This window comes from Cyclopterus lumpus, chromosome 10, assembly GCF_009769545.1.
Source record: "Cyclopterus lumpus isolate fCycLum1 chromosome 10, fCycLum1.pri, whole genome shotgun sequence".
Classification (NCBI taxonomy): Eukaryota; Metazoa; Chordata; class Actinopteri; order Perciformes; family Cyclopteridae; genus Cyclopterus; species Cyclopterus lumpus.
In genome coordinates this window covers 13,579,590-13,602,809 of record NC_046975.1, presented here as the reverse complement: position 1 = coordinate 13,602,809, position 23,220 = coordinate 13,579,590, and the positions used below count along the sequence as shown (strand labels likewise).

The window sequence follows — 23,220 nt, the reverse complement described above, 5'->3', positions numbered from 1 at the left end:
GATGTTTTGCCTGAAAATAAATAATGATTACAAATTCGAAACATTAAAATGAATAGCAGTGGATTAGCAGCTAAAATAGTTTCTGATAAAACAAAGATAACAGTTTACACATGAGCTAAACAAGCCTTGTTTCATCTAGTTTCATGCCATCGTCTCTCAATTGGACCATCAGAATATCATTGATTGTGCCATAAATATATTTGATGTATTGCTCGTTGATTTCAGTGCCCAACGTAAGCCGTTGAGGATTTATTATATATTTAATACATAACCAATCGTAAACAGAATAACCAGGCAAACTTGAATTAGACACAGGAACTGAAACTGCGCCTGCTTTATCGGGATTACGGTAAGCAGCGTCAGGCTACCGGAAAAGCCATTGTGTTGACCCTTTTGTTTGCTAACCCAACGACTGTGACGAGCTTCTTTTTTTTCTTCCCCCGACATAATTCTCCGCGGCAGCAAAGTGAAACATGTCCACAGACATGCCGCCGGGCAGCCTGAACCTGGAGGCCCAGCTCCTGTCCATAATGGACGTGCTGGTGAAAGCGGCGGTGGTGGAAATCAGTCAGCTGTTCTCGGAGGGCTCGGGGTCTCTGCGCCTGCATCTCACGCAGAGCCTGAAGGAAAACGAAGCCCTGAGGATGAGGATGAAGGTGACAAGGAGCGAGCTCTTCTCCCTCAGGCTGCAGACCAGGACCAACCGGCCGGTGAGCCGCTTCTCCCCGTTCAGAGGAAATGCCCCCAAACCACGGGCCAAAACACAAGGTGACGAGCACTCTCACTTTAAAAGAATAGTTGATAGTCGACGGTGACAAGTATCGCTCCTCCTCCTGGTCAGAACAAGTTTCAACCAGTTTATTTGGTTCTTAATCAAAAGCGAGCTGTAACAGCTGCGCGATTGGCTCTCGTAGTAAAAGCACATGTCAACAAACGGTAAATGAATGAACGGCGGTTCCTCGTCACGTGACACACACATCCACATGGTGGTTCGCTCTCGCGTCCGGAATATAGTCCCTGAACTTTGAATGTTTGATTTATGACTAACGTTAGTTCAAGTTGAGTTCATCATTAAAGCTAATTATAGTATATTTAGATACATCACTGACTCAGTTGTGACCAGGCACGATTTCGATTAAATATTTATTTAATTCCTCGTGAAGTAATGAATATATCTACCTCTAAATTAATATATAACAAGTTAATCTATTGACTTATATTGACTATATCTAAAATGTGTTATTGGTGAAAGGAGTTTTAAAGTGCATGTTAAAGTATGTTAATTGTTATTATGACTATGAATTTCACCTTGGACTCGAAGAAACTATGATGGACATGTTTCACTATTTTTGATAAACATGCTTCCACTTTTAACTTATTCATCATATTTTGTAGGCTGTACAATTGTTGCTTTTTGATATGTTTTATTTTGAACGGTGATGTATTGTAGTTACATTACATTACATGTCATTTAGCTGACGCTTTTATCCAAAGCGACTTACAATAAGTGCATTAAACCATGAGTCCAAACTCAGAACAACAAGAATCAAGAAAGTACAATTTCTTCACTAAAGTTAAACTACAAAGTGCTATGAGTAAGAGCCAATAAGTGCTAGTTGGCATTAAATCATCAATATCTCAAATAATATATGTGCTATAGAATTAATACTTGGTCCACAGCCACCATATGGAGAAGTGCTCAACATATTGAAAGATCTTATCAATAGCTTCACCATATGACCAATTATAACGCTCTTACTCTGTAAATTATTGAATTCACAGCAAGAAGTACAAGTCCAATTCTCATATGTTCAGCATGTTTAGGAGATTGATGTTTGGTCTTTTATCCCGTCTAGTTGTCATTAAGCCCCCACTGGCTCTAAAGACTGTTGTGGAAGCTGCTTCTATCTCTTTACAATCAGAGAACAAGATGTCCCCCTCTGAAACTCAAGTGGAGGTGAAATACACAGCAAAGTACTTTCAGTAACTAAAAGTTTTGTTAAGTTATTTTCCTTTTGCTCATGTGTAAATATTGCTTGTTGTTAGTGTGCAGATGTGGAGAGCCCAGATATCATCCTGATCAAAGATGAAGAGGACGTGGGAGGATGTGGGCCGGTTGGAGGTGGGTAGTCAACAGATGCGAGAGCATCACTCGCAAGTAGTGTCGACACTGACAATACGTAGTTGTTGACGGTAGCAATCTATTGTTAGTTTAAGAGATGTGTTGACATAAATGATGTTTAAGAAAAAATAAGCAGAACATTTACTTTTTAAATATACAGGTGGTTATTATCCCTTTGTTGTATAGTCAGCAGTATGCACATAATAACCAAAAACAATAAACAGTAATTCCAATATAAAGACCACCTTGAGTTATTCAAAAGGCCAATGGCAGCAGGGACAGTTGAGCACCTTGAACTCCTTGGTGAGGGAATGTATAGACTCATTTGTGAGAGTGGATGTCAGTGATGACGCATCACCATTAACGTTACAGCCCTGACTAACGTCACTGTACTCATTATTTTCAGTCATTACTACAACGTAGACTTTGCTGAAGCTACTTAAAGCTTCTTGATACAAATGATGTCCTTGTATATAAGTCCCAGTCCCAACGTTTCATACAACAACTCTGATTCATAAGGTCATGTTGTGGTTGGTCTTTTTAGGTCAGGACGACTTTGGAAACCACAGCATGAAGGGTGGTGTTTCCACAGGGACTCGGAATGAGTCCTGCCTGACAAGTAATAATGAAGAGCTGAGAATCGTGAGTGTTCACGGACGAGGGGAAGGGCCTCTCCTGGTGGAGAGCGACTCCCTCTTCACTGTCTCTGAACTCCAGGCTTTTACCTCTCTGTCTCCTGACCACAACGTCTCCCATGACAGCCTCCTGAATTTCACAACGGGTGCCAATGACAGAGCCCCAACGAGGGGGGTGCCGGAGAACCGAAACTGCCAACTCGAGCGAAATCCGTCCGCCCAAATGGCTTCAACAACAATGAATCCTGCAATGAATACACAAATGGTAGGAGATGATGGCCAAGTGGGGCACCCCAGTCATGTCAGCCAGTTCGCCCAGCAGCAGAACATCTTCCCTCACGGCGTCAGCAAATCTCTGGACTGCAGCTTCTGTGGCGAGCGCTTCCTCAGCCGAGAAGACCTGATCGTGCACAGGGCGAGTCACACCGGGGAGTTGCCCGTTCTTTGCACCTTTTGCGGCAAGTCATTCGTCAACAAGACCACGCTGGGCATCCACATGCGCATTCACACGGGGGAGAAGCCGTACGCTTGTACGCAATGTGGGAAACGCTTCACGCAGAACGGCAGCCTGAAGATCCACCTGCGGACTCACTCTGGAGAGAAGCCATACACCTGCAATCAGTGCGTAGCCAGCTTCAACAACCCCAGCAATCTGCGCAGGCACATGATCACACACAACACTAACGGAGTGCTCTGACCATGAAAGATGCAGCGATATAAAGAATAAACATGGAATTTCATATTTTACTGACACATGTGTGCCACAGTGTGTATTTGGGTAATGTGTGTTTCATGTGTGTTTGTGTAGTTGTCAAGAACCTGTCACGGGTCAAATGTGCTTGAGGAACTACAGGTACACCAAATGTATAGCGCTTTACTACTTCTCGGTAATATCAATGGTGTGTTGCGTTTCAACCTTGGGACACAAACGAGCTGGATTTCTGTTCAATGTGAAAATACTTTTTAATTCAAGGAAAAACAACCTGCAAAACTAAAATGCCTTCATCTTTTCTTTTCTAAACTGTCTTAAAAGCAGACACACGTATGGCCTTATTCATCATTCAAGGAGCATATACAGTATCTTCATTTAATTGTAATTAAATACAGACTAAAAACATAACCAACTCTGAATATTATTCAATATCTAGCTCAATGCTAGATAAGTAAACATGTATTGTGTGAATTACAGTTTTTACATTTGTAAAAACCCTCAGTTATCTGACAACATGAATGCATGTAACCATGGGAATCGTTCACTTGGTTACAGGAGGAAACCATGTGAACGCTCAGCGTGCAACACATGCAGATTGGAACGGACAGAATTATTGACAATGACTCTGAAATACTTGGATAAAATCTATAGTGTATTATCACAATTTTGGTATTTATTGTGATTTATACATGGGCATATATTTCTCATTGATGTGCCCGATTGGCCTGATGCAGATATTAAAGGAAAAAATATTCGGTTAAGATATGGTTTATAAATCAGAAGCTTCACATATATATTGCCCTAGCGCCCAACGTCTGGTACAATTTGGTACAAATGTTACAAGAATGCTAATGTTAAGGGGTTTAAACTGTTTTCAACGTTTCTCACATGACACAGTTCCCAGATACACTGTCACAATTGTTTTACTTTGATTTATCAATCAGAACATTTTTCACTTATTAGCAATTAAACATATGTGGCTTACTGTATAGTAAGCTGTCTTTTAAGGAAATAGCCATTTACCTGTGTTTTATTTCAAAAACTACCTCCACTGTCTCTGTTGCAGCTCACTTATGCTCCTTTTGTACTTCTCATATAGTTTGAGACTGATTCCAATCATTCATTTAGTGTGGATTTTTAATCTGGATATGCAATTATTAATAAATATAGATTTTTCACAGCTTTCAATGTCTGACAAGTCACTTTACCCCTCTAGGGTGCAGCATTGTTTGTGTTCCCAGTGATTATTGTGACTCATGTTTACTCATACTGAAGCACTGTGGGGGGACTCATGAGGAAACTGGGGGAAATTCCTGGCATTGTTCCTGTTTCCACCCACACAAGAGTATTGTTTATCGGGATCCTACTTGTTAGGCTTTGGTTTCGCTCAAAGATGCAACAATAAAGATAGGATTTTTTTTAAATACAAATACACTAAAAGTGAAATTATTGCTGTAATATCAAGAGAAAACACGTTTTGAGTTACAGTCGTGCCGAGATCCCCAAATAGAGATTTATTTGTATCAAGTAATTGCAGAGGCAGTTTACCATGAATCTATGTACTGATCAGACACGGAGGATGTGGTGGTCGGTGGTAGTTGTATGTGCCAATAGTTTTATCATGTTGGTGTGGAATGCTGTTGTATTTCCCCAAGAAATGTAGCTTCCTCTCAGGCCATTGTTCTTGGGCAATCAATGAAATGACATCAGTGTGTGTATATTTGAGGGAGAGGGAGCGACATACGGAAATGAATGGGAGGAGAGCGGAGGCTGTGGGAGGTAGCCTATTTATTCTCATACTGCAGAAGCATTTAAATCCCCCTTCTCCTCTTTTATAATTGCTGGCTTGCTCGTATCAGTCCGTGCGCGGTTCATCTTCACCCCGAGTCCGGCTACTGGATGCCTGTCTAAAAACTTGTGACAAACACCTGTGTGAGAAAAAAGGGATTCTGCGTGCGCCGTCTTTACGGTAAGGCCGCTTGTTGATCCCGCCCTCTTTTCGATCGAAAACTCGGTGATGTCGCTTCGTCTTTAACGAGCTTGACCCAGAACCCAGGGAAGGAGGGGAGAACACACCATATACACGGAATAGTCCGGAAGGGGTCGGGACAGGCGTTCAACGAGCAAGGTATGTTCATTCATAAATGTTACAGAAGGTTGATAAAGCAGCGGCCGTGAGTTTTATTCTTCCGCCACAGACACTGGGCGCACTGCAGCGTTGGCAAGGAGTGGTCACATCATCGACAAATCAGCAACACGACTCCGGTTAGCTAACAATGCTCCCGTTAAAGTTCACACCGTCACCACCGGTTCCCGTTACTCGCCGTGCACGTGGTAGACCACATTCAAAAGAGCTCCCGACACCACCGCCTGAACCTGATAATAACGCCTCCACTGGTCTCAAAATGCCGCTGAGCCGAGCGCACGCTAACTTGCGGCTAGTCTGTGCTAACGCTAGCTGCTGGAACTCGGTTATGTGGGTTATTGTGATGCTAACGTCGCGAGACGGATAAACCAGGTCATGCGCCGAGCGACCGTTCGGGGCTGATTTGTTTTGAAACGGTGTGATTTATCTGGGCGGTAGCGAGGGCTCGAGCACAGAGTGACTCGATGCTCAACTGCTCTTTGTTCGCGAGAGTCGTTTCGTACCCACGTCGTGTTGTTACTGCCTCTGTGTTTCAGCTAACGCTGCCTGCTCGCTGCTCTAGATTGCGATGCTACATTAGCAAATCAATTGACGACAGTCTAGGGCGGGCGTCATATCAACTGTTAGCAGCTCCAGAAGGAGAGGTGTTGCACTTGTACAGTGGATGCAAATCGTCATTGAAACGTCCGGTTTATTAAACCTAAGTAGACGGTGCCTCTGTGTCGGTAGCAGGCAGTTTTATCAGTTCAAGCCGATAAGGGGGTGTCCACACCTCGACGGTTATCATTGGGGTAGTTTAAGGTCGTTGTAAACCTCGCAACTTGTTTGGCAACACATTTACGCCCGTTTTGTGTATTTGAGTCCGTCTTAAAGGGTGGTGGTCCTCCAGTTGTAGTCTCTCACACGGACTGGGAGTGTGTCCGCTCGTGAACCTGTTGGGTGGGTCCTGTGTGAACTTGTTGTGGTAGGAAAATGCCTGGGTGGGGAAAACTTAACTGTCAGCTTGAGGGTGAACAAATAAACTAGCTTTTCCTCGTAAACGTTGGTTCCATGCAGGTGTATATATTACAGTGTCTGTCCCGTGGGTCTCAGGACCGTGTGTGTGTCACTGGGTCAGGGAGGTGGTTGGTGTAGTGTGCTGCAGGTGCCACATCTAACAACGCCACCTGTGGCTGAGATCACCCATGTATTAGCCTTTCCTACTACAATAAAGTCATTATTTGATTGTTGATGTATGCTCCTAGCTCCAACTGCAGTTATTTCTGCTCTCTGGAGGTGTTCAGGTTAATCCACAAGGGGCCTAACGTGTGTGTCTATGTATGTGCGTGCACCTCAGCATCATGTATGTGTTGGGCGGTAAGTGGATTAGCGGGCTAAAGCTTCAATCTCATTACAAGCCATGCTTAATTTAAACCAGCGCCTGTGACATCACACTGACTTAGCAGCTAACTGCAGTGTATGTAACCCTGAGACGCACAAACAGATGTGCTTTTTAAATGTGAATGTGTTTCAGTGGTGGTTCTTTTTTTTTTTTTTGCTGATGGCAGGTGTACGTGCTTACTTCATTAAGTTGACAAAGGCTACAGTGTTGGTTACATGGGCATATGACCGCAGATGTCTTCTGACAGGGTTGAGTGAGTCATGCTGACTGATGGCTGTATAATCAAATAGGGATATGTGACTTGTGGTGCGTCAGGGCTTGATCAGATGTTTGAGGGCTGTGTGTATCTTGTTGACCATAAGGCACTATGACTGATATAACTGTTGGTTGGCGTCATGTTTGGGACAGCAGATGTACATGTATAGTGCATGAAGGCTCATGATAGCAGGTATGACTACAATGGGTCATGTCATTCATAGTTTCTTAGCAATCTTTTGTTTTGTTGCTTGTGGTTTGCTGCTTTTCTTGGAGTGGTTAAACAATGGGAACAAATCAAATAACTTACTAAAAAAATCTCTTCATGTGATGATTCGGTCATACGGGTTCACAACGATTGTTTGTGAAAGGTCATGAAAGCAGAACAGAAAACCATAGGTTGAGAACCATATTAGCAAAATGAGAAGTTGATTGTAGTCGTGTGATCAACATATTTGCCATCGGGGGGGTTTCACCTCACCTCACCTCCAAAGACTTCCTCCAACCAGCAGTAGGTGGTTTACTAGAGTGTATATCCTATAGGCCGTCGTGGTTTTGTGTACAAGCAGTTCTGTTGAGGAAAAGGTTTCTTTGGTGAGCTTAAGTAACCGCGGCGGCCCTTTACTCATCTCTGATATCAAAACTATAACATCCTGTTTCTCAGGAAGTGGGTTAGAGGGGAAAGGGGAGGGGAGTCGCAATGATTGTTTTCATTGTTCAACGAAACTCACCGGTGACTTTCAAGGCCAAAACTAACAGCTGTGAAAGTTGAATATGGGTGGAGAATAGAAGCCAAGAGGGGGTAAAGAGCGGCACTAACTCGACCCCCTCCAGACAAACACAGATGCACACGCACTCAAATATGTAATATTCTCTTATCCCTCCAAGTGTTTTCATACTTGTAGTCATGCTCTCAGTTGCACAAACTACTTATTGTTCCACCAACCTCCCAGACTGACAGCTGCAAATTCCCTCCTTTGGCTGCAGTTAACACACGCGCACACATTTAGAATCACATTCGCAAGTACACTTGCCAAGAAATATCAATCACAGTTTATAATTCATCCAGCATGAATGACAATTGCGCTCATTAGTGAAATACGATAGTGGTTAGACTGCTAACAATGATTATTTGCTCTCTCTGAGATGAGTGAGGCTAGTGTTTACATGTGGATTTAATTGATGGAAAGATGCCAGATGAAAAGACATTGAAATAAATAATTGCGTTTTCTCTGTTTTGGGTATTAGTCCCCAGTAAACTGCCTTAAAATAAAAAAACTGTATAGTAAACACACTCTCTAAAGGCTTATTAGCCAGTGTCCTGTTAGAGGTCGTTTTATCGTAGATGAGTGGGTGGGCTGCTGTGCTGAATTGGCAGGAGACAATGCTAGGAATGCAAGATTATCTTTTATTATTTCTTTCGTTATCTCTACCCCCTTGTTCGCTCCAGATTACACTCTCCTTATGCGTTTTTCACTGCCCGTCTTTCGCCTTGCTTTATTTGTTGGCAGCTCATCTCTGTCAGGCTTGTAGATGATATCAGCCCTGTCCTGGCTATGACCATATATAGGCATCTGTGGTACAGGACAGCAGTGTGTGATTTGTTCAGGTGGGAGGTTATTGCTCCACAGCCACTATGCAAGGAATAGTGTGAGCGTGTGTTTGGGACATAATTTCATCCCGTCTGTCAGCTTTTATTGCGTTTGCAAATCCTGGTTTTGGTTCAGAGAAATTCCTTTGTCTCGTGAAACAAACTTCAGCCACTCCCTCGTTTTCTCATCAGGCCATCCCACTTTTCTCCCTTTTTTCCCACACTGGGCACACCCCAGGTTTCTTGTGACTGTGTGCGTCATTAATGTAACAGACGTACAGGCACAGATTCAGATTGTCCATGCCTCACTTTTACAGTCAAAGAGTCTGTTGATGAAACTGATTGATTTATTTCTTTTGCATGCACAATCTAATGCAGGTGAAACTGTAAGTCATTCATCACCATCTCAACACTTGAACTCATTACACCTCTGCTTGCTAAGGCTGTACCTGTCGTTCACACAAACACCTGCTGCCTGAGTTGTAAATGCAGGTCCCTGTTTGTTGCCCAAATCTCTGTGGAATTGCCCTTCCAGATTGTTCGAAGTCTGTGCATGTTGGAAAGACAGACCAAGGCATTGAGGTACTGAAATGTGGTCGCCCCTCCTCTCCCTTGTCTAACCGGTCATGCTGGTGTGTGTGCTGGTGGCAAAGCCTGTGTTTATTCACCTTTTCAAACCAGGGCTGACGGGGAGCCGGGTTGCTGCAGTGGAGGGTGTATACAGATAAGAGGATCTGAGTCTACACTTGTTTGGCTCGGCTATAACAATGTCTTTCTCTGAGACCACAGCCAAGATAACAAAGACGTAGGGGGAGGGATGAAAGGCAGTTAAGTTGAGGGAACAAGAGTAGCGGACTCCGAGTTGTGCCAGCGGTAGATGGAAACTGATTAAAGAGGAAAGGCTGGAAGAAAAACTTAGAAAGGCCAGGTTAAGAAGGAGGAAAAAATGACTAAGAGAACATATGGTTCTTGAAGAATTTTACTATCTTAAACCCCTTTCCTCTTATGCTGACGGTCAATGTTTTCTCGCCCCAGAAAGAGCTGGTCAGCTTCCCAGTGCTTGCAGTTGCATGCAGGCCAAATGTTGAGTAAATACAGGGTGTGTCTAAAGGCTGAAGCTACTGTATGTCTGTCTCTTGCTGTGCTTCAATCCCATTGACACACTTGTATGGTATTCTCACTATGTTGCTGTTTTTCAAACTGAGGGGCCTTCGTTCTTTACCAAAACATGTTTCCCTCTTTCTCCTTACTATTCTCCTCCCTCCACCTCTGTCTTTCTCTCTCTGCAGTCCATTCCTCCCTGTTTCTGGGCTTGGTAGTTCGGTGACCTTCTTCCCATGAGCAACTAGAGCTCCACCTCTGACCTTGGTGTGATCTTTCACCTATACTACCAAACAACGCCCACAGGGGAAGGTGTGTATTTCAGCTTTTCTCTGAAATGCGCTTGGAAAGTGTGTTTGCGCTTCAATTGTAAAGACACGTATGCAGCTACCTTGGATTGGATGTGGTGTGTTGTGGTCTTAAGGCCTCATCCTCTTTGTTTGTTTTGTGTACACTGTAGATATGTCTATCACCATAAATGTGTGTTTCTTTTAAATTTAAAGTATGGAAAATCCACCTTCGTTTCCCCCATTACTTTGTACACCACATTAATTGTATGGTCATGAAACGCACGCATGTATATGCCAGTGAGGCACCCCAAATTATCCTAAATGTTGAACAATTGCAGTATTTCCTTTTTAAAAATTTTTTTTTAAAGGAAGTATTTTTCTTGTCCTCTGGCAGTACACCAATGCTGTTTTGCTTTGCCAGGTCTTCACTCTGCAGAGGGTTTATCCGACAATCTCTTTTTGTCTGCCGTTTGTATTTATGTATTTTTTGTTCTGGAGTCTTAAAAGGGGAAAAGCCCAGAGGACTCCTCCATGCATGCCTTAAGTGGCAATAACTGTGTTGATCTGCATGCAGAGGATGGTGATATTGACTAATATAATGTTACACTAGCTATCTCCATATTATGATCAATATGTTGCAATATTAATGATCAATGCAATAACTAGGTCTAAAGACTCACTTCCCTCCATCATCACTGCCTTCTCCTGCAGCATTTGGCTCTTATTGTGCCTACTGTCAGACCCAAAATATACAGTGTCATGTGAATTGGTCTTTTAATGGAACTAATTAAGTAGTTTATTATTCTACTGTATTTATTTTCATGTAACGCCACCCTAAATGATTTCACTGTTGCACTTACAGTTGGACGCAAACAATACTCTTGTGGTCGTTTCTAGAATGCTCACATGTTCAGGTATTCCCAAAGGAAGCTTGAAACTTGAGCAAGTCAGCTGCCTTTTATGTCTCTAGGGATTTAAATCTTGAATGAATGAGTCATTACACTGACGTGCTTTCAAAGGAGTAGACACAAGAGCCCAGTGTAGTGATGTGGGGATGATTTGTGTCTTGGATTCAGCCAGAAACATGTCTTTACAGTTGTGACTATTGCATATTATTTATTGAGTTCAAAAGAAGTATTGTGCAATCCACACAGTGCTGATTCCCAGAAGGCATCTCGACCTTAGTCACCAAACAAAGCAGACAGGGTGAAATGACTCTTCTCACTTAATATCAGCTCCTGCATCCACTAGATTGTTACTATATTTTGTATGGAGAGAGGCGTCTGTGTTTTTCTTAGACCCCCCCCCCCCTCACTTTGCTGTAGTCTGAACGAGGCTGTATGGATGTGTGTAACGTCCCCAATCTCTCCCCTTGGGGTGTGTAGTGTGTATGGAGCAGTGTGAGAGCGCAGCAGCTCTGCTGGAGTCGGTCAGGGAGCAGGAGGTGCAGTTTGAACAGCTGACCAGGGCGCTGGAGGAGGAGAGGAGGAGAGTTGGCCTCCCCGCCATCAGCCCCTCGGGCCTGGGTCACCCCCTCCCTCACACACAGGTAACACTCCCCAATAAAATCCAGATTCAGAGGCATTAACACCCCCCCCCCCCCCCCTCCCACTCCATATCTTTCACTTAACATCCAATCCGTGGATCATCATCCAACCCTAAAAGTTTTCTCCATCCATCATCCATCCTTTCCTCTGGCTCCGCCTGCCTCCTCTCCACCACGCTCGGCCGGTATGTTTGTGCGTGTCATCATTGAACGTCTTTCTCCATTGACTGTGTTGCTGAAGTCTGTCTTTCAGCCATCATCACAGTTCTTGCCTGAACATAGTTCCACTACTTTTAACATGCCTGAGATGGTCATCGTGACACATTTTCTGCATGCCTTCACTGTCAGTCACCAATACACTCTTGACACACACATATACACCTTTCATTGGCCCCTGCTTTTGGAATCTCAGTTATTTTCCTCTCTGTTCCAGCATGTCATGACTTGTGTTATCAAGGACCGTCATCTGTCGCGCATGTGTCACATGGTCCTTCATCCAGCATGGTTTCCTATTCATTCTAAAGGAATTTGTCTTTATTTTCATTTAAATCCTTCTATCAAGCACTTTCATGTTTGTGTGTTGAACATCCATGATATTGCAAGCTCTTCTTATGAAATTGTATAGTAAATTCCCTTGTATGTGTTATATATCTGCTTTATTATATCAGCCTTCTAGCCCATTTGCCTTAATCTGCAAGGTATTTATTTAGCTGGGAGAACTAAAAACAGAAATGTCATTATTGTATGTCAAGATTATTGTATCTCCATTAAAGCACAATCCGCAGCACTTCACATTGTACACAGACTGAGTAGAATAGTGTGAAATGTTTTCCTTCCATTAAGGGCTTACTGACCTAGATTAGATCTTGTGTTGTGTCTCTTTGAATCCTTGAAAGTGACTTGATTGGCATGTGGCAGCTGGAGGACGAAGGCTAAGGAATCAATAATCTGTGTTTTTGGCCTTGTGATAACTATGTATGTTTAAAAAAATATGACTGCTGATGAAGATACTCATGCTTTGTCAGCCTCACGGTCTGCGCATTTCTCCAAGACCATGACAGAGTTGTTGTTACATAAGGTGGCATTGTAGGAAGGACCCACAGCTGTAGAGGAAGGGAACACGCTCTTCTTCTTGTTAAAGTACACTTCTACTTCCCATTCCTTTCCAATAGTAGCTCTGCCTCCTCATGGCCAGAATATAAAGTGCAGTATGACATACTACTGCAAATGAAGTTGAAGCTGTGTTTGCTAAAGTTCAGAACATTTTGTATTGGGCATAACGATTAACCGAAGTCGGGGTTCGGTTAATACACCACTTAGTTCACGGTTCGGTGCAAGTTAATTAAACAAGAGAGAAAAATGTCAGTATTGTAAGTGTCAAAAGGCTATAACACTGACTTTTCTTATGCTTTTAAAATGGAAAATATCTAACAAACTCTCACCATATTGTAACTCACTTGCAAACCAATCAGCTTTTTTTGCTAACCTCCATACACGTTGCTAACCGCATGCTGCAAAAAGTTTTTCACTACATGCATCAATCGACATGCAGTGTTTTCTGCATAAGACTGCGTGCACCGGACCGTGAGCCTCCTGCAGTGACAATTCAACAAAAATGCACAAACCATTAGTGTCAAATAAATACTGAAGCTGATGGTAACACAGGCCAACAGATATGAGGAGCAGGCATTGCTGGAAAAGATTTCCAAAGTATCCCAATTATGCAGAATTCACATGTGATTCAGCTCGAGGCTGTTGCTGATAACTGAGGCAGTTCTATTGCATGAGTGTTACTCGGGGTTAGTTAGAGACTGTTATACAGTGTGACAGTCATTGGTTATGTAACGGAATACAGCAGGAGGAAGTCGGGTGTGAGGATGAGTGGCTGCACTCCAAAATGTCCTCCCTCATGTCTGGCAGTGATTCACAGGCCATAAACATACAGGGACAGTTTGTCAGCTGTGAATGTGCTTATGCAGGAGTAATATAATCTGGGATGTTTTAAGAAAGTAGATGGCCCTGGCTACTGGGAATCATGCCTTCAACCTCACTTGTACATGTTTATGCCAAATTGTATTATATTTCAAATGTGTACAATCTATCTCTCTCACAGTTGTGTCTTTCTCCATCTCAGAACGGGCGTTTAGGGGATGCAGACATAGAACGACTGAAACTGACTGACTCATACTTAAACGGCATACAGGTGTGTGTGCGTGTGTATAGTTTATCATGTACATTTTCTTGTATTTTTTATTTATAGCAGTAAGTGCCAGTGATTTGAAATCTGACTGCCTCTCCACTACAGTACAGGATGGTGGATCCGGCACATGGCGCTCTCGATGAGAGCTACACACCAGAGGATGACTCCCAGGAGGTGCACTCAGTCTTTTCTGATGAGGGACCCACACGGCGGCCGGATAATGGCGTAAGTGATTATGATACATGTGTGCATTTGAAGGGTAAAATTGTGTTTGTTTTTTTTTGTTGCTAAATTTAGTGGTAAAGAAGCATATGTTGAAGGATATAAATACCCACTTTGGTTACCCACCTCCATAAACTTATTTTGTTGCAACATCGCTCTGCCTTTTTAGATGAAGAAACCAATTTCACGCACAGTCCTGCCTTCTGATTCGATGTCCATTGACGGGGGCTTGTCGGTGTCTGGTATGGGCGGCTACAGTGCCACGCTGGACCGTCCTTACAGGCAGCCTGGACAGGGAGACTACCCCACAGCCACAGTGCCCAGAAACTACCACTATGTCCCTGTAGGGGGTTACGATGACTACCGGGGAGGCCCACCATCAGAGGCTTACACTAGCCTTAGCAGGGGCTCGCACATGGACGACCGCTACAGGTACAACACCTCTGCATAGAAAAGTACTGTGACTTTTCTTGTGTGGCACATTTTCTTGTGTTTTCACATTCTAAAATGTGTTTCCTTGAAGCCAAACTGTAACTGTAGTTTATAGTTTTTATGAGTGGACACATAAGCATAATTAAAAAATTGTAGGGCTCAGTTATATATCTGATTATTGTTGTTAAATCAATATCTATCTGGACCAACAACTAAAATTCATACACAACACTAAATTCAATAATGCTAAAACTAAGCTCTGTATATTTACTAAAAAAAAGAGTTGTTGATATTTCAGTTCTATAAAGTGGTCTCTAGAATATTTACGAATGATTTAAGACACGGTTTAAATTGAATTGCCTTTTATATTTGAATTTGTTGGCAAAAGTTGATGGAACAACCTTTTGTGCTGTGTGAGATTGACAAGAGAATAATTAATGTAAAGGATGAAATCAACACCATAAAAACACAACATATAGTTACTGTAGACATGTACGAGCATTCACACTGTAGTCAAGAAGTGTGAGACCTGCCTATCTCCAGTCTGTTAAGAAACAGGACTGTGAAGTCTGAGTGTTGAGTGACTTCAGTTTGAAATTCATCCCCCATCTGTCGGTCTGAGAGGGGGATCGCTCAGGATAGGATCTCACTTTAACAACTTCTCTCTTCCCCTTCTTCTTCCAGGCCAGTTGATGGCTACCGGACCCTGGACTCTGGCTACCGCGCTCCAAGTCGTCAGCAGCTTGATCCATATGCAGCACAGCCCCAGGTGGGCCGGGGAATGAGGGCCATGGGCTCAGCGATGGAGGTGCGATACGGCCACGGCCACTACGGTCTCGAGGATGACCAGCGCAGTGTGGGATATGATGACTACGGCATGGGTCCTCCACCAATGCACCCTGGAGGCTATGGTACCATGCCACGGTTAGGGGCTGGTCCCGGGGGTATGGACAGACGAAGACTCAGGTATAACACACAAGCATTGCAGTGTTGTATTACACTTGTTTTTGTTTTTCAAAAAATTTACAACAAATGATTCTCTCTTTTATCTCCTCCTGTGACATGCAGGAGCTGTGAGGACACTTTGGATGGTGACGTGGTAGGAGTTGACCCATATGCCTGGGGCGTTCCCATGACGATGGAGAGGGGGAGCATGGCTTCACTGGACAGCACACTGAGGAAGGCTCCTCCTGGTTCATGGAGGCAGCCAGAGCTGCCAGAGGTCATCGCCATGTTGAACTACCGCCTGGACCCGGTCAAGACCAACGCTGCTGCATTCCTCCAACATCTCACATTCAAAAATGATAAGGTGCAACAATGGTCACATTCAAATGCGTTATAACAGTAACAGATGTCTATCTTTTTTGTGTTGTGGCTATTTGGCAAATCCTTAATGTGCGTTTTATAATTTCATGTGTTTAGGTAAAGTCAGATGTGCGTCGCCTCAAGGGCATTCCATCCTTGGTGTCGCTGCTGGACCACCCCAGCAAGGAGGTGCACCACTCGGCCTGTGGAGCACTGAAGAACATTTCATATGGCCGAGACCAAGAGAACAAGATCGCCATCAAGAATTGCGATGGAGTGCCTGCACTGACCAGGTTACTGAGAAAAACCCGTGACCAGGACCTCACTGACACTATCACAGGTATCAACATTATAAGATGCTTGTGTTGATCATTTGAGTTTTTTTTTTTTTATGTCTACATACGGAAACAAAAAAAGATACTGTCTCTTTATGCAGTGATGGTAACAGTATTTATTATATCGTCCCAGGCACCTTGTGGAACCTCTCATCCCACGACTCGGTAAAGATGGAGATTGTGGACCACGCCCTACACGCCCTCGCTGACGAAGTGGTTGTTCCTCACTCCGGCTGGGAGCAAGCGAGCAACGGGGTGGAGAGCTGCAAACCACGCCATCTGGAGTGGGAGACCGCCTTGACCAACACTGCTGGCTGCCTTAGGTATGCAAGGAGATCAATGGATTGAAAGCATAGAAAGTCAAAGAAGGAGAAAAGGAGGCTATTTTGAGATGAAAACATGCAATTATGTGCTAAATGTCCCCATCTGTTCAACAGGAATGTGAGTTCAGAACGCAGCGAGGCTCGGCGAAAGCTGAGGGAATGCACGGGATTAGTGGATTCACTCATGTACATTGTCCAATCGCAGATCAACCTAAAACATGTGGATAATAAGGTACATCTTCACTTAAGACAGATTTGATCCTATGAAACACTTCTTTTCTTTGATCATCTTGTCTTCTCTTCCCGCAGTTGGTGGAGAACTGTGTCTGCCTCCTGAGGAATCTGTCCTATCACGTTCACCGTGAAGTCCCCGGCTGCGAGCGCTTCGCCGAGACCACGCCCATCAACCAGGGACCAGCCCCAGCTAACAAAGGTGGCTGCTTTGGCTCTCGAAAGGGCAAAGGTCAGTGTGAGACAGCTTAGAGTTGTGTGACCACGAGATTTGCTGTTGGACGATAGGTAGCTGCTGGTGGCGTTGAGCTTGTTGGTGGTGAAAGCACCTGTCGCTGTTTTTCACACTCTACCCTGTTTCACTCCTTTTCCTCTTCTCTCTCCTCCCTCCTTGCTCCCCCCCCCTCCCTCTTCCAACCCTCCTTCACTTCGTCCTTTCTCTCTGCTGTGTTTAGATGAGTGGTTTTCAAAAGGTAAGATTCTCCTCTTGGTGTCCGTGAACTTTTGAAACTATTGACAACTCTTTCATTACTCATTTTACTAACGCAGAAGAATACTTTGCAAGAGAAATAAGACTGTCCAAAATGTAATTCACATTCCGTTCATGAGCATGATGCCCTGCAAACGACTGCATGTTCAGTGTTTGTTCCACTGGTTGCATGGTCGCATTTCACATAACAATGTGCCAGCGTAAAGGACTGAAGATAACTGACTGATCATCTCATCCTGCTTCTCATAATCCGTGTTATTTCCTCATTTCAGTCTTTCATGTTCTCTTTTTTTATTTCTATTTAATTTCTCGCTGCAGGAAAGAAGGATGGCGATGATGGAAGTGGAGATCAGGTCGACATTCCAAAGAGGACAACCCCTGCCAAAGGTGTCCATGGCTCTTGTCACTTTTTTTTAAATAATTCATAATTTATCTTTACGGTCATGTACACATATCTTCATGTCTTGTTTAGCACTCTGTGCTGCTATCGAGTTTTATTTGCTACTGCTAAACGTAAAACGATAAGATCTTATCTAAAAATGGGGAACCGGCTGAACATGGTAATATTCAAAATATCTAATGTTTGTTTCAAACTACTGAACATGATGGTAATTATTAGGTTGTTGTGCTTTATAATATGGTTTCCAAGTGAGACTACAAAATGTGCCCTAATGGACAAATGCTGCCATTTATTCACACAGTAACAGTTCAGTATGGTAGAAGTATTAAGTAAATATAGCACAAATGTTGCTGTTTTCTAAACCAACTCTCTCTGTCGACTTCAGGCTACGAGCTGTTGTTCCAACCGGAGGTTGTTCGTGTTTACACATCGCTGCTCCGAGAGAGCAAGAACCCCTCGGTGCTCGAGGCCGCTGCCGGTGCCATCCAGAACCTGTGCGCAGGCCGATGGACTGTTAGTACCACTTCTTAATAATCTGAATCTCTGCTGTTGTAGAAATTATTAGAAATGTTTTTTAGTTGAAGTCTCGATTTTAAACCAAATCTGAAAGCATTTTGGGTCCATTACAGGTGTGATAAGGTCCATGGTACTTACTGTCTGTCTTGTGAAGTTATTAAAGTGAAAATGACATATATTGCTCCCCGTCTATCTGCTTGCCCTTCAGCATGGACGGTATATCAGGGCCACCGTGCGTCTGGAGAAGGGTCTTCCCATGATAGCAGAGCTACTGGCTCATGGCAATGACCGTGTGGTTCGGGCGATGTCCGGAGCCTTGAGGAACCTCTCCATCGACAGACGTAACTGCCAACTGCTCGGTAAGGAAGTCTTATTGTGCATCCAAATGAGCTACAAAGTACTCTTGAATAATATATCTTGCACTTCTACAGTTATTCTAAAGAATATATTTCATGCACAGTTGCAAGTGTGTGCAAGTTTTCAGATTTTGGGCATTTGCATTTGGATCGCTCCGGTCACATTTTCTTACCTCACTGCACGTCACCTGCAGGTTTGCATGCAGTGCCTCACCTTGTGGCCAACCTGCCTGGAAGCCAGAGTCAGTCTGGGCGCATTCTATCAGAGGAGACGGTGGTGTCTGTACTGAGCACGCTCACCGAGGTGCTAGGCAACAGTGTGGAGGCAGCAAAGACCCTCCGAGCCTCTCAGGGCATTGAGAGGCTGGTGCTTATCAACAAGGACGGGTAAGTGTATCCTGTAAAATGAGCTCAGAAATTATAAAGTCAAAATTGGGCTTTTTATTGTGTTTTCTGGTGCTTTCATGATTTAGAGCTATGAATCCAGTGTTGCAGATACAACACAGCTTTTTATGATAGTTTGATACTTTGGCTGTATATATTAAAGATACTCCTATACCTTACTGTTATGGAGCCTCCATGGCAAACAAATTTATCAATGGAATTAAAAAGCTCAAAAGTGAAATAGATACTGTGTATTTTTTCAGCTGTCCAACTCTGTTGAATGGAAAGAGTCACTCAGAAACCAGCTTCAGGTGTTGAGGAATGAAGTGTATTTCCCTTTGGGAACAGGCCTGAACTGGCAAACAAATACTTTGGTAAATGTGTGGCCATACGTCTGTGTATCCTACAGCAAGCGCTCCGAGCGTGAGGTGCGGGGGGCCGGCCAGGTGCTGCAGCTCATCTGGGCCCACAAAGAGCTGCGCAAGCCCCTTGAGAAAGACGGCTGGAAGAAGACTGACTTCATGGTCAACCTCAGCACCACCAACGGCCCGAGCACCCGAGCCAACGGCACCTATGAGGACAGCACCACGCCACTGCTAGACAGAGGTCGGTGTGCACGGAAGAAAACTTTTCGACAGCGTTTAACCCCCACATTTGGAAACTTGTAAAGAGGAAGTTGAGAGTTTAGTTTGACTTGTGACTGTTTTGTTTAATTTTAGGGGAAAAGAGAGACATGATTCCACTAAATGACCTTGGCCCTGGTTGGTTCATTTATCATTACTGCTTTTTATCAAGACAAATTCCTCAGGATCATGATGAGATGTAGTGTTCTTTCTTTCTCATTCTTGATGTCTTATTTCCTCAGAGGCCTACTCTACACTGGATCAGAGGGAGAGGAGACACACTCTGGATGAAACCACAGACACTTTACCGGTACTTTAAATCTTTGTCAAGCACAGTCACATATCAGGTCATGTTGAATTGCTCACTTAACCACACTAACCCATAATCTCCTGCACCAATATGAGCATTTCCTGACTAACCTTTTCCTTTGGCAGCTTTTTAAAGCTTCACAATTACTGACATTTTTCTTTTCTCACTCACTTCCTTTGCCTCTTCTGTCTTTCTCTGGTTGTCTCTCAGCGAGGGGTGTATGGGGGCAGAAAGGGCTCCTTGCCCCTGTTGGACTCCTACGATGGTTAGCCCTCCCCCTCCCCTCTACCCCCCTCTGCATGTAACAGCATGGTATGTCCAACTCTCCTCTCGTCCTGCATGGACTCTATGAGCTCTGTTCCGTTTGTCTTTGATAACTTTAGACCGTCAGTGAAATCTGGTCTGAGTTGATGATGGTGTCCTGAAACACTGCTGATTAACTACATGATGCCTCAATGTGATGTGTACATGCTAGTATAGAATGATGCATTGTGCATTGTGGTCCATGCAGTCTGTCAGTGTAGAGATGAACCTAAAGCTGATCATTCAAATCCTCAATAAAAACCTGTTTGTTAGCGCGGAAGTGTCGTCGCAATACCAGAACTTTGTCTTTGATACCAATTCCAATTGTAGAATGAAAACACTATAATTACTACAACACAATGTCGACTAATGAAAGCAATGTGGTGTCACAGACCAAAAATAATTTCTAACACTACTTTGTCACTGGATTGTAACGTGTGACCGTTTTCCGCTCTTTATAGATGTCTTTTCACCATGGCAACTGCCAGAGTAGACTCACTTTAGGAACGTAGTGTGTTGTTTAAAACCATTGACATGTTGGGAAATATTTGACTACTGAATTGTGTTCTTCAGCCCAAGATCCAAGGACTTAGCCTGCTCCATCTTGTCACTGGTTGCCAGTGGTCTAGTGGTGTTTCAGTGCGCTCCTGTGGCTCTGCAGGGTATTACAACAACATACAAGCCAGAAGATATACAGATATCATGAATTGGATATTGTCCATCGTCTACTATTGAGTAACTTCATATTAGTATGAGAATGAATTTGAAGCGGAAGAGAAACTTGTTGAATGTTTTTGGAGAAGTTACTTTGAAACAATTCATTGTTGATTACTTGGAACAATATAATGTGGTCAGCAGTTTGTCTGACTAGTCTACACAAGCAGTATTTTCTCCAGTACACTTGCTGATGCTGGAAGGCACAACAATTCAATGTTTCATGGATTAACTGTTTTAAATACATTGAAGCAACATTTTCATCAAGCAAGTCTGTGGTAGTCTTACAATCGAACGCGTGGGATTTAGTACTAGATTACAGGTTGAACTAATGTGATTTAAAGTAACACAAAACATTCACCCAATCAGCTTTCTGAGCCATAAAAGTCCAATTTATTTTTAGGTATGTAAGTATTACTGAACCTTGGTTAGTGTGCTATACATATAATGTATACTTAAACCAGTTAGTCTTTGGTCATTTGATTTATTTATTTTTTGTTCACATTTTGACTCTGTTCCTCCAGAAAAACTGATAGTGTGCATCACCCAGACTGGGCCGTCCCTGCCCTACCACTGCTACTGAGGAGAGAAGATCCAGATGCACAGACTCTCTCCCTCCCCTCCCCTCTCCTCTCCTCTCCTCTCTCTATCACCACACGGATGGGATTAGAAGATGAGGGTGGGCATCCAAAGAAAGTGGCCGTGTTGCGGGCAAACCATTTCATGCAACACACACACACTCACACACGTACAGATACGCACACACACGCACACTTAAAGAATTCATTCAATTGTAGCAACAGAAATGTATTCCGTTTTTAAATTATAATTCTCCTCTAAAGGCAATCACCTTTGTTGACAATCATTTAATTCCGGTGTTGTCGTCCTGCTTGTTTTTTGTTTTTCTTGCTATTGTCAACATTTCGGTAAATTGTCATGCCAACACCCGCATCCTGATGATGAATTTGTACGTAGTCTTCTATGTAGGGTATATACTGTATATAAAAAGAAAATGGGATGACTGCATTAGTTTTGGCTCATTTATTTAAATTGTCCCTTTACTGGGATTGTTGGGAGGTTTGGGCCGACAGATGTTTGCCCTTTTTAGATTGAGTATGTTGTTTATATAGGAGTTATTTTTCTCTTTGTTGGAATGAGCACAGGTGTAGACAAGAAAAGGGCCTGTGTGTGTGTGTGTGTGTGTGTGTGTGTGTGTGTGTGTATTTGTCCTACAGTAAGGCTGTGTGTGTGTATGGAAAATGAATATGGACCTTGGAGTAAGTGTGTTTTTGTGTGCGTGTGCACGGACCAGACCCATAAGACAGCACGTTGATTATTTCATCCATTCATGTCTGTTTTTATGGTGTGCTCCTACTCCTGTAATGAAGCTTTTGTTTAGTTTTATCTACCAACTGCCTCTTTGTATTTGATACCTTAATTCCTCCTTAAGTGAAAGGACAAATTACAATTTGAGTTGCTGTGTTTTGACTTTTTACCCTATGAGACCAGTACAACACATCAAACTTGGCACTGAAATATGTAAACTAAACCAGTAAACAATTTGCTTTAGAAGCCATTACACTCCTGTAAAAGATGCACACTATAGAAATGACCTAAGCTGTTTATTCTTAATTAATAAAGTAGCAGACATTCAGAAGGGTCTTTTTGGATTAAGTATCATCTTTAAATCACTTTTAAAAAATCACTACTTACTGTTTTTAGTTTTTTACAATAATCGTTCATATTTGCATTCTTGATCTGTCATTTTACAAATAAAACGGCTAAATATGGGAGACGTCTTCACTTGGAAGTTCCAACAGACAGATTGGGGAGACATACTGACATTTAATTCAATTTGGGAGGTGGACAAAAAGCACATTTTTGTCCGTCCCATTTGTTTTTATCATATTGTTTTCTTATTTTTTCCACTGTCAGGTTTGTGTATTTTTTTCAGGTTTGTATGTATGGGAGAGGTGGGAGAGCGCATTATGCAATTTGTTTAACTTGTTAGTTCCAGTTTTACCCCACTAAGTTGTTTTTTAGGCAAAAGAGACCAATCATCTTTGTTTTTTGTTTTTTACTCTCCACACATAGTATATTTGTAAGGTTGCCTATCCATGTAAAATTATGATGTACGATTCATACCTGCCTTGGCTCTGAGAAGTTGCTTTTTCAGTAAAGTCTGTAACTGGTAATACTGTTTTTTTTATAAATAAAGATCTTTTCTTAGACAAGATTTGGCGACTTGTGATTGATGTGGCGGTGTGGTGGGATAGGACTGCTGTATCATGGAGATG

The 23,220-nt window shown here is 43.0% G+C and overlaps 2 protein-coding genes across 10 annotated transcripts; both read left to right on the top strand.

The window, feature by feature from the left end:
* The first annotated feature begins 375 nt into the window (after positions 1-375).
* LOC117737117 (zinc finger protein 480-like) lies at positions 376-3,510 on the top strand. The gene is made up of 4 exons (XM_034542801.1): positions 376-768; positions 1,857-1,957; positions 2,047-2,122; positions 2,667-3,510. The coding sequence occupies exons 1-4, from the start codon at positions 474-476 to the stop codon at positions 3,452-3,454; spliced, it is 1,260 nt and encodes a 419-aa protein (XP_034398692.1). The 5' UTR covers positions 376-473; the 3' UTR covers positions 3,455-3,510.
* A 1,718-nt stretch (positions 3,511-5,228) lies between these two features.
* Positions 5,229-23,157, top strand: LOC117737113 (catenin delta-1-like). 9 transcript variants are annotated; one of them, XM_034542790.1, is made up of 22 exons: positions 5,445-5,597; positions 10,132-10,255; positions 11,619-11,782; positions 13,914-13,982; positions 14,085-14,204; positions 14,371-14,633; positions 15,318-15,599; positions 15,702-15,942; positions 16,056-16,278; positions 16,407-16,596; positions 16,711-16,828; positions 16,906-17,059; positions 17,283-17,300; positions 17,636-17,704; positions 18,103-18,230; positions 18,442-18,592; positions 18,784-18,976; positions 19,383-19,579; positions 19,693-19,734; positions 19,839-19,906; positions 20,117-20,218; positions 21,448-23,157. In XM_034542790.1, the coding sequence occupies exons 3-21, from the start codon at positions 11,624-11,626 to the stop codon at positions 20,174-20,176; spliced, it is 2,745 nt and encodes a 914-aa protein (XP_034398681.1). In that variant the 5' UTR covers positions 5,445-5,597; positions 10,132-10,255; positions 11,619-11,623; the 3' UTR covers positions 20,177-20,218; positions 21,448-23,157. The 9 variants fall into 9 exon arrangements, with proteins under 9 accessions (XP_034398686.1, XP_034398681.1, XP_034398682.1 ...); XM_034542791.1 differs by lacking the exon at positions 10,132-10,255; XM_034542792.1 differs by lacking the exon at positions 17,283-17,300.
* Positions 23,158-23,220: the final 63 nt, after the last annotated feature.